The 10479-nt window shown below is 66.4% G+C and overlaps 1 protein-coding gene across 3 annotated transcripts; it reads right to left on the bottom strand.

Annotated features, from left to right (window-relative positions):
• Nucleotides 1-95: 95 nt before the first annotated feature.
• PLEKHG5 (pleckstrin homology and RhoGEF domain containing G5) lies at nt 96-7265 on the bottom strand. Of its 3 annotated transcripts, none has more exons than XM_069035014.1 (20): nt 7164-7263; nt 6879-6981; nt 6738-6798; nt 6537-6628; nt 6324-6460; nt 6099-6247; nt 4328-4513; nt 3983-4153; nt 3814-3909; nt 3682-3732; nt 3421-3570; nt 3233-3343; nt 3016-3165; nt 2804-2941; nt 2459-2578; nt 2225-2357; nt 2042-2154; nt 1807-1961; nt 938-1732; nt 96-830 (listed from the first exon to the last, which is right to left on the bottom strand). In XM_069035014.1, exons 1-20 carry the CDS (start codon nt 7204-7206, stop codon nt 821-823), a joined length of 2964 nt encoding a protein of 987 aa, XP_068891115.1. In that variant the 5' UTR covers nt 7207-7263; the 3' UTR covers nt 96-820. The 3 variants fall into 3 exon arrangements, with proteins under 3 accessions (XP_068891115.1, XP_068891113.1, XP_068891114.1); XM_069035013.1 differs by lacking the exon at nt 96-830 and adding an exon at nt 5277-5345 and having other exon boundaries at nt 934-1732; nt 7164-7265; XM_069035012.1 differs by lacking the exons at nt 6099-6247; nt 6324-6460; nt 6537-6628; ... (1 more) ...; nt 6879-6981; nt 7164-7263 and adding an exon at nt 4693-4900 and having other exon boundaries at nt 98-830.
• Between the last annotated feature and the right edge of the window lie 3214 nt (nt 7266-10479).

Raw genomic sequence — 10479 nt, 5'->3', positions numbered from 1 at the left:
CCCGTTGGCACAGACCCACGGTAGCGGGGGGAGGCAGGGTGTGGGGGGGAGCAGTGCTGACCCCCACCCCAGGGATCCATCCCCAGCCCGAGCTCCAGGACGGGAGGCTGGAACTGGCCACAGCCCCCTCTTTGTCTGTCCCGGTGGGGCTCCCTCAGCCGTGCAGCACCCACCCCGGTGCTGCCCAGCCTTGGGTGCCGCTGAAGCCAAAGGAGAGGCGAGGCGGGCATGAGCGTGCACCAGCTGGGTTTATTGCTCAGCTGGGACGTGGAGTGCAGCCTGGCATGGGGGGGCAGCCGGGGCTCTGGCCACCGCCGTGTCCCACCGTGGCTCCCACACTCCGGCCCCAGGTGCTGCCATCCACTGCCACCCCTCAGGGCAAACCTGCCTCAGCCCTGCACCATCCTCTCCTGCCACCTGCCCCAGCCTCCTCCCTGCACTGTCCACAGCATCGTGCCACCGGCACCGCGTCCACCTCAGCACCTTCCCCACTCACCGCTGCCGACATCATCATCCCTTCCTCACCTGCAGGAGCTGACCCACAGCCTCCCACAGCGCCCCACAGTTCCAGGGCCCCCTGCCTGACAACTCTCACGTCTGTGGACAAGGGTTCAGCACAAGCCACGTGCCATGTCCAGCCCCGCACCGCCATGCCCAGGACACATCCTCGCCAAGGGGACTGGTCTGCATCCCCATCCATGTCCCCGTCAGCGTGGCATCCCAGTGCCCGCTCTGCCCGGCCCCGGCATTACGCTACGGTTAGAAGCAGGAGAAGCTCCTTGGTACATCCATGCATCTGTCCTTTCCATGCCAGCGGCTCTCAGACCTCCCTGAAAGACACAGAGTGGGGAGAGATGCCCTCAGCACTGGGACTCGGCCCCTGGGAAGCCCCTGGAAGGGCTGGGGCATCCCCCGGCAGCAGGCGGTGTGTGCTTACGAGGCCGTCAGCGTGGAGTTGAGCAGCAGCGTGGTCCGGATCCGGTACAGCTGCGCCAGTGTCAGCTTGCGGTGCTGTGCCGACTGTGGGTCCGAGAGGGTCCGGCGGGCAGGAGCCGGGGGGTCGCGCCTGAGCTCCCCTGGGAGGGATGCCGGGCTCTCCACTGGCTCCTCTGGCTCTGAGAGCTCTGATGTGGAGCTGCCACTGCTGCCGGGGGCAGCCAGAGGTGCGGGGTCTTGGCTAGTCCGGGGGGAACCAGCACAAAGGTCGGAGAGGCTGCGGCTTTGGCTTAGGGGGCCTGGGGAAGTGGGGGAGAGGAGTTGGGGCAAGCTGGCCTCGGACTTGGACTTAAGCGCCCTGGCCGGACAGGGCAGGAGCTGCACGGGGGTCCGGCGGCGCAGCCGGGGCGAGGCAGGCCGTGGAGCCGGAGGGGCCGGGGAGGGCTCCTGCCCCTCCTCGGCTGTCCCCTCTGGCTGCTGGCCGAAGTCCCGCAGGGAGGCAGGTGAGAGCGTGCCATAGGCGCTGTCGATGGAGGACGAGCGGCAGCCGCTGCCTGGGGAGGCCACGCCTTGGGGCAGGGGAACAGGCAAGGCGCCTGCAGGCAGCTCCTGGATGGGGGTCTCTGCGGAGGTGGGGGTCTCGGCAGAGGTGCCAGTGCCGATGGAGGTGCTGGTGCTGATGGAGGAGCCGTCTGAGGTTGAGCTGAAGGGTCCTGTGTCCCCGTCTGGGGAGGAGAGCTCGTCGCCACCGTCTGCCGCCACCATGGCGAGAGTCTCAGTGGAGCCGTCGGAGGGGCTGTGGAGGCAAGAAGGTGAGGAGGGGCCTGTGCCAGGCTGAGGGTGTGCAGGTCCCCCCTTCCTGCTCCCTACCACTGCTGTGAGTCTGGGCTGGTGCTGCTGTGGCGCAGGATGGTAGGTGAACTGGCAGCTGAGGTGCCACTCTCACCGTCCTCCCCCTCCTCCTCCTCCTCCTCTTCCTCCTCCTCCTCCATGCGCCGGCGCTGCCGCAGCCGCTGCAGCAGGTTCTGGGAAGAGGAAGGCATCAGTGAGGAATGGGGTGTGCACGGGACACCCACGGGTCCTCCACCCACCCGTGTGCCCTCACCTGGGCATTGCGCACTGCCTCGACCCAGCTGCGGCACAACTGCCCACTGGTCTGGAAGGTGTAGGCGGCCACAGCGCTCCCCAGCTCGTTCAGGTAGATGAGGAGGAAGGAGCCTGTGGGCAGGGGCTGTCAGCAGTGTCCAGGGACCCCCCTGTAGTCCCCCTTGCCCCCAGTGCTGCTCACCCGGGTCCCTGAGCTCCCGGCAAATGACTCTGTCCACCAGCAAGGGCTGCCGGATCACCTTGGTGCGCTCAGCCTTCTTGAAGGGCTTGGTGATGAGGAAGAGGTCGGTGAAGAGGAAGCAGTAGACGTCCATCTGGGGGGGAGAGCGGGGCCATGGGCACCAGTCAGTGCAGTGAGTGAGGCCGGGTGGGCAGGGGCCGGGGCTGAGACCTCCCTGTTCCCTGCAGTCCTCACCTTGCTGTCTTTACCTTCCCGCATCCGCAGGCTGCCCTCGAGGAGGAGCTGCCGGGTGTCCTCCGGGGAGGTGCCGGGGATGGGGGCCGTCAGGTCCAGCCGCAGGAACTCCTTAAGCAGCTGCCAGGAGCCCCCGGTGTCAGCATGGGGTGCATGGGGTTACATGGCATAGGTAGTATGGCATGACATAGCATGGGGTAGCTTGGCATGAAGTGACATAGGGTGGCACAGCAGGGTGACTTAGCAGTGTGGCAGAGGGTGGCATTGAGTGGCATGGCATGGCATGGCATGGCATGGCATGGCATGGCATGGCATGAGACGGCAGCTCCACCATGTCCACCCTACCTTGTCCACCTCGTCTGTGCTGCCCTCCACCACCTCATAGGCGTCGATGCGGCTGAGGATGGCATCCAGGCGCTGCCGCTCCTGCCGCTGGCGCATCCGCGAGTTGACATCGTTGATGAAGCGCTCCACAGAGCTGATCTGTGCCAGGACTGGTGGTGGGTTTGACGGGCCAGGGGCCACTGACCCTGCTGCCCATCCCCCTGATCCCTTACCATGGTGGTGATGGCGTCACGGGCGCGTGGGTCATCCGTCTTCTTCAGGATAGACTTGAGAAGCAGCGGGTACTTGGTGAGGCGCTGGTGGGGCTTTACCAGCATGTCGCTCAGCTTCAGGCGGCTGCACTGCTCCTGCTTCTCGGCCCACTGTGGCATGCAGGCATTAGGACTGGCACAGCCCCGGCCCCGGCGCCGGCCCCTGCCCTCCCCTTACCGTCACATAGGTGCGGAAGAGCTCGCTGTCCCGCAGCAGCGCCCGCATGTACTCCATGCAGCCCTCCTCCTCCATGCAATACCGCACATAGGGCTTGAAGAGGGACCCGAACTGGGGGGCACAAGGGGGTCACCATGCAGCACACAGCCTGGCATGGCTCCCCACCATGGCATGGTGTCCCCACTCACCATCTTGAAGCCATCAAGGAAGTCAATGGGGTCAAGCAGTGCCCTGGTCTGTCGTGCCTTGGCCAGCACTGGGGCCATGACACTGCGCCACAGCTTGCAGTGCAGCCGGATGATCTCCCCGATGTTGCTGAAGAGCCGCTCAGCATCCACCTGTGGGGGTGAGGTGGGCAGCGCTGGGGAATGGCACCTCCACCCTGCGGCATGGCAAGGCTGAGGACCCATCCCCGAACATCCCTGTCCCCTGCAGCCCCCTCCACTCACCTCACAGAGCAGCCCTGACTCCTGCAGGTTCACCAGGCAGGAGAGGAAGAGCTGTGGGGGGAGAGTGGGGAGCCGGTGAGCTGCAGCCACAGCCCCCAGCCCCAGCACGGTGCAGTAGCTGCCAACACTCACATCAGTGATGACTTTGAGGTTTCGGATGTAGGTGGCCTCGGTGTGCAGCAGCTCCCAGATGGCTTCCTGCTGGTGGCACTGCCGGCGTGACAGGGCCTGCCAGGCTGAGCGTCAGCGCTGTGCCGGGGCCTGGGCAGAGCCCCTGTGGCTCCCCAGGCCCTGTCCCTACCTCTGTGCCCTGGATGATCTGCTGCCAGCTGTCCTCCATTGTCAGCCCAGCCTCATCCCCGTCCTCCTCCCAGGAGTCGCGGTCAAAGCGGAGCTGGGGCGGCAGTTTGGGCAGCCCAAAGGTGCTGTAGGCATGCAGCCTGTTCACCAGCTGCTCCAGCTTCTCGGTCTCCTGGCCAAAAGTGGGGGACAGAGTGGCTGGGAGGGGGCCAGTGGGCATTTGCCATGGACCCCATCGCCCTGCCTGTGGAACTAGGGTCTCAAGCCCCAGGGAGACCCATCCCAGCTCCCCAGCATAACCACAGGCAGTTCCCACACCCCCTCCCCATGCCTGCAGCCCACCTACCCGCCCGAAGGAGCCCGTGCTAGTGCCGGAGCCGAAGAAGCCACTGAAGCGGCTGGCGGCGCGGTTCTTCCAGGTGTCAGTGCCATTGGTGGGCAGAGAGCTGCTGCTGTGCAGGGCTGCCTCAGGGCTGGGAATGCTGGTGTCTCCCAGGAACTCCGTTATGTTCTTTCTTCGCCGTCCCGGGGCCTGCAGCGGGGACAGCCAGTGTCCCCGGGGTCAGTGCCCAGCACTGCGGCCACAGCACTGGGATGGGGACAGCCAGCATGGCTGACCTCGAGCACCGTGGGACAGACAGACAGACAGATGGCAGCCCCGGGCAGTGGGGTCCCCCGGCCATGCTCCCCTGCCCGCACTGACCTGCCTACCTGCATCCCGGGGGTGCAGGGCCCCGGGGGTGCAGGACCCCGGGTGCTGCCTGGCCAAGCCCGGCCGGCCATGGACAAGCGGCCCCAGCAGCGCGGGGGCTCAGGGCATCCCGAGGGTCGCAGCACCCGGCCGAGCCGCCCGTCCAGCCGCACTCCCGGCTCGGACCGAAGAGCCGGGGCCGGGCAGGCTGTGGCCGGGCTCCTCCGAAACAAAAGGAGGTGGGGCCAGCGCCGAAAACCTAATTTCCCTCCTCGGCAGATAAGCTACCAGAGCTGAACAATTCACCGGCGGAGATCAAAGCCCCCCGGCTGGTCGCGAGAGCTGGGTCACGGCCAAGCGGCTCCCGCCGCCCCGAACACCGCTGTACCGGCTGCTCCCTGCGTGTCCCTGGGCCGTGCCGGGATGTGGCCGCTGCCATCTCCTCACCGTGGCACAAAGGGCAACAGGGCCGGGGCTCCGTGCCTGCCACCAAGCCGTGGCAAGTGGCTTGCTGTTGCCACCGCCGCCGGCACGGCCCCACACCCTGCCACGTCCCCAGACCCAGGCGGGAAGAGCTGCCGCGGGCACCATCCCCGTTACTCACTGTGCTGCCATATCTCCAGGCGCCCCGGCTGCCGCCAGCCCCATCGCTCCTGTGCCACTTAGGGCCCACCTGCCCCCAGGAAGGCAGTCGGGACGGAGGCCCCCGCAGAGGTGGCTGGTTGCCCGCTTGTCCCCTGGCCCTGCTAGAGCCTTGCCGCTCCCGCAGCCAGGCATCATAGTGCTGGACACGGGCAGCCACTAGCCCTGGCCACGCAGCCAGTTTGCTGCCCTCAGGGCCTGCTGGCACAGGACCAAGCACTGTGTCCCCCTGGCCGGACCCTGCAGGGCTGCTCCCCGCGGGCCTGGCACCCTGCTCCCACGGGACCGACGCCCAACCCGGTCCCACGCCTTATCTGGGGCCAGGGTCCACGGGGCAGGACAGAGCTGTGCTCAGCAGCTGCCAGACGCCACAGCGAGAGGAGGGCCAGCGGCCAGGGCGAGTCCTGGGGCCAGGGCGAGTCCCAGGGCCGGGGTGGCACCGAGTGGTAGCCGTTTCTGGGGCCCCCAGGGATCCTGTTTGCTTTTGCTTTGGTGCCAGCCTGTACCTGGCACAGCCAAAGGGCTGGTGCCACTGCTTGAGCTGCTACACTACCATGGTGTAGCCAGCATAGCACAGCACAGCCAGCAAGGCACAGCCAGGAGACAAAGGCGCTCTTGGGGACTCTAGGGGGATCTTCAGCCCATACCACACGAGACCATGGAGAAGACACCATGCTGCTGCCCCGTGACCCATCTTCACCAGAAAGAATGGCTATGGGGGCATCACACATGCTGTCATCCCATCCCCAATTCCTCCCTCCCCAGAGCTGGCACTGGCACTCACCACGCTCTCAGTGCCCTCTCGGCGTCCTGGCAGGGGCTCCAGCACTGGCCCAAGGAATGCAGCACTGCTGGCAGGGTGCAGGATGGGCAGGCTGGCTGACCTGGCGTCCCGCACTGCCTGCTCCACCTTCAGCTCATCCCCGGGCTTGGCTGTGGGAGTATCAGGTTGTCAGTGTCCCCTGGGAGCTTTGGAGCAGCCAAGGCTCCCTCTGGGGCCCTGCAGCACCTTTCACCCGCAGGTAGTGTCCCCCAAAGCGATACGCCTCGAACTGCAGGGACAGTGGCGTGTGGGACTGGTCCAGGTAGATGTCCACCTTGCCCAGCTCGATTGCCTTCCTCTCAAAGACTGGCAGCAGCACTTCCCTGAAGGACATGAGCCCCACATTTGTCTCTGCATCTGTCCCCACACTGTCCCTGTGCCTGTCTCCAGTAGACTCACCCCAGCGACTTCTTCTTCACAGCTGGCACGATCTCTGCCTCGATGTCGATGCTGAGGTCGAACTTCAAGGTGAAGCACTCCTTGCTGGGGTCCTGGGGGGAGGTGGCAGCTGCTTGCCCAGGGGTCCCTCCCTCCCTCTCTCCCACCAGGGCCATGCTGCTGCCCTGCCAAGTGCCCCAGGGAGAGGAGCCTGTGCCTTACGTCCGTGTGCCTGCGCCAAGCCTTCTTCTTGGGCAGCTTCAGCGCTGAGCTCCTGCGCTCCCTGTGGGCACAGGGAGGGAAGGGTGACAGGAATGCCGTGGGCTGGGGCTGCACAGGGGCTGTGCAGGGCTGCGGGCTCACCCTCTGCTCTCTGCCGGACCCTCCTCCTCCTCCTCCACATCAGAGGCAGGGCTGGTGCGCGGGGGACAAGAGCGTGTCGACATGTTGCGGGCCAGGATGGAGCCTGCAAACGGGCATCAAGCTGGGCTGTGACAGCTCCCCCAGCCCCGTGCTGGCTCCCACTGCATCCCACTCCCATCCCTGAGCTGCACCAGCCCCAGCGCACTCCATCACTCCCATCCCTGTGCCGCAGCACTGCCGCAGAGCCGCGGGAGGAGCGGTGCCACAGCTCCGCGCCTGGCTCACCTTGCGGGGACAGGTCGAAGCGGATGTGGCCATCGAAGTGCATGGCGCCATGGAGGCTGCCGTCGCAGAGCTCACACAGGCTGAGGGGGCCGCTGCGGCTCAGCTGCCGGCACTCTGCGTGGTGGCATTCCTGCGGGGACACGGGTCCATCAGGCAGGGCCTGCCCGCGGCTGCCAGCTGTGGCATGTTGGCAGCAGGGATGACCAGCACCCCGAGCAGCAGGGTCCCCTGTCCCATTCCCAGCTGCAGCTGGCACATTGTTCACAGGGAATGCTGGGGCCAGAGCGAGCGCAGGGAAAGCAGCATGAGCAGGACGTGGCCATGTGGCAGTGGGTGCTGTAGGAGCATGGGGAGGACATGGGGGCTTCTGCACCACAGAGCCCCTCCCTGCTCCACTGCAATGAGCAGAGACCCTGGGACACCTGCACATGCTGAGGCTTGGACAAGGAGCTGAGGGACAGCTGCGCCCGTGGCACCAGCACCTCACCAGCGGCCCAGGAGGCCGCCCTGGCACCCCACAGCCCCTTTGTGCTGACGAGAGCCATGTCCCCGCGGCAGGACGGAGGAAGCGAGCGTCTGCAGCCAAACAATGCTCGAAGCCGGCGCGTTTCCTCCGATTGTGTGCGGCCACGGCCGCGGCCCCAGCCCCTCCAGGCATTCACAGCAGGTTATTTTTAAACCCCCGGCCAGGCCCCCCAGTGCAGTGTACAGCCTGTGTTCCCTGGCCAATGCCCATCTCACTGGGGCTCCTACTGGCTCCACTCCTGGGGATTGTGGTGCCACCAGCCACTACCAGAAAGTCCTGCTGCACCGCTGACACATCCCCGTCCCCGTGTGGGACCCCCATGGTCACCCTGCACGCGGAGGGGTGCGAAGGGCTGCTGGCAGGAGCCAGCCCTGCCCGGGCTTGCCTGTAGTACACCGCGCTGCTGCGGGGAGGAAGCGCCTGTGCAGCTCCAGCCGCCCCCACTTCCTGCCCTCCTTCCTCCCGGCGCTGCTGAGGTCAGAGCTGACGTGCTCCCACCACCCGCGCGCTCTCCGAGGGGTCGTTGGCCCCTCTGCAGCACCCCCTGGCATCCACGAGTGACCTATCCCAGGCCTCGAGACAGCCTCAGCCCCAGGACACCCTGTACCACTCAGCCCTCCTCCTCTCCCACCATGTGTCCCACAGCGTTGCTGCCATCGTGGCCATCGTGACACCTGCATGTGGGAGTATGGCCGTGGGCTCCGGGCAGTGCCCGCAGCTGGTACTCATTCAGTGAGATCCCCTGGGACTCTGGGCAGCCGCCCCAGAGGGATGCGGGGCCCCTCATCCATCCTGTGCCAGCAGCTCATCCCTGAGCTCATCCCCACAGGAGGGGCCAGGCAGGATGGCCAAACCCCTCTGCCCACCCCAGGAATCGGCTCCCGATCCGAGCCCCACCCCACTCCCCGCACACGGCAGCTCCCCCGCCCCTCAGCAGGTGCCTCACAAAGCAAGGGGGATCACGATCCTGCGCCGTGACACGGCAGGATGAGCCCCCAGCCTGACCAGACCCCCTCTCCCACTACTTGCCAGGCACCATCAAGGGTCTGGTGACAGCAGCGGGGTGGCCTCAATCGCTCCCGGCAGTCCCAGCTGCACTCCTGGGCAGCTACAGCCCAGTGCCACGTGTGCCCCAGCAGCACCGGCCCTGCCACCCCGGCGTGCAAACAGAGCACCGCGGCACACCCCCGGTACGCCCGGGCCGTCCTGCCTGCTGCGCCGGAGACACCGCCCGTGGCCGCGCACAGCAACCGCGGGGACTCGCTGAGAGCTAGGGCGTGGGTCCGGCCCGGGCCCGCATACCCGGCGGGAGAGAGGGACCCTAAATCCGCCCTGGCTTCACGTTAGCGAGCAGGAGAACAGACGGACTGTAGTGGATTAGCCCAAATCACGGCAGCTCGGGGAAACGGGTAAGCCGCTGCCGTGCCGTTAAGGGCCAGCAGGACCCTGACAGCAGCAGGGAATGCACACCCGGCACAGCAGGCCAGGGGCTGCCGACCAAGGCAGGGGCCCTTCAGGGAGCGGCAGGTTGGTCAGAGCCGTCCACTGCCCCTTCTCACCCCCAAGACCCCAGGCAGCAGCTGCCCGGGGCTGCCGCCGCCTCCCAGGACCCACCTTGGCCGCCCTCCTCTCTCCGGCGCAGTCGGGGTTCTGGCAGTGCAGCACTGTCTCCTCTTCGGGGCACGGCTCGGCTGTGGAGAGAGTTGGGTCAGTGCCTGGGCGCCCCACACCACGAATCCCGGGTTTCAGAGCTCGGCAAAGCACTCGGGCTCAGCCTGCTCCCGCCCACCCCACAGCTCATCCAGGGGAATGAAGCCCCGTGCCCAAGAGCCAGTGATGCATCCCCGCCGGGGAAACGCACTGTGTGCTCCTCAGTGACAGAATCCGGCACCTCCTGCTCAGCACCCCGGGATACAGGATGAGGACACGGACCTGCCCCAGCTCCCCTGGGGCTGGCACGGCCTGGGGCTGCAGCAGCAACACTAAATCTGCAGCTGTCAGCCCCCAGCGGGGCTTAGGAGCCACTTTAAGCTTTGACAGTTAAATCGGCCTTAGGGACAAATCCTATTTTGAAGGCTTTTGTTATGTGTCGAACCTAATAGTTTAAAAATAACAGACTCCGGGCTGCTCGCGGCGGCAAACGAGCAGTACAGACACCCTCTGGCAGGACTGCCCCGCTGCAGGCAGGGATGCACCGTTGGGAAGCTGCCTGCTGGGCAGGGAGCCGATGCCAGGGATGTGGAGAAGCCAGGTGGCATGGCTCTACCATAGTGGCACGGCTCTACCAGGTGGCACGGCTATCATGCCAGCCCAGCGGCACAGGGACTTCCCCGCCGCACCGCTTCCATCTCCCGCATCCTTCCTGCCAACAAAAACAGCATCCATGCCGACCCGAGCCAGACCGCGGCCAAGGCCGGGGTTAGAAACAGTCTGCGGGACAAAACAGTCTGCCTTTTGAGGCAGCACTGAAAAAACTGTTGCTTCTGCCTGGAGAGGGGGAGGCAACCCGGAATGGTGTTGGTTTCTCAAGCTCCCATCTGGGAGGCGATCCCGGGGCTGCTCTGGCGCCATGGACGCTGCTGGATGACGGTGCAGGAGCAGCCGGGCAGGGCTCAGCTCGTCGCCCTCCAGGAGCAGAGCTAGGAGCCGGGCTGGGAGCCGGGACCCGGCGCTGCCCCCGCGGCAGGAGCACAATGAGGCCTCTGTCCCCGCGGCCGCCCCGCAGCGCCCGCCGGGCTGAGCCGGCCCCCGCCCCCCGCCGCTGCCGTTTCACTTGACCTATCGGGAATA

The sequence above is a fragment of the Aphelocoma coerulescens genome, chromosome 21, assembly GCF_041296385.1.
Source record: "Aphelocoma coerulescens isolate FSJ_1873_10779 chromosome 21, UR_Acoe_1.0, whole genome shotgun sequence".
Taxonomy (NCBI): Eukaryota; Metazoa; Chordata; class Aves; order Passeriformes; family Corvidae; genus Aphelocoma; species Aphelocoma coerulescens.
The sequence above is the reverse complement of the archived record's forward strand: the minus strand, read 5'-3'. Positions and strand labels throughout refer to the sequence as shown.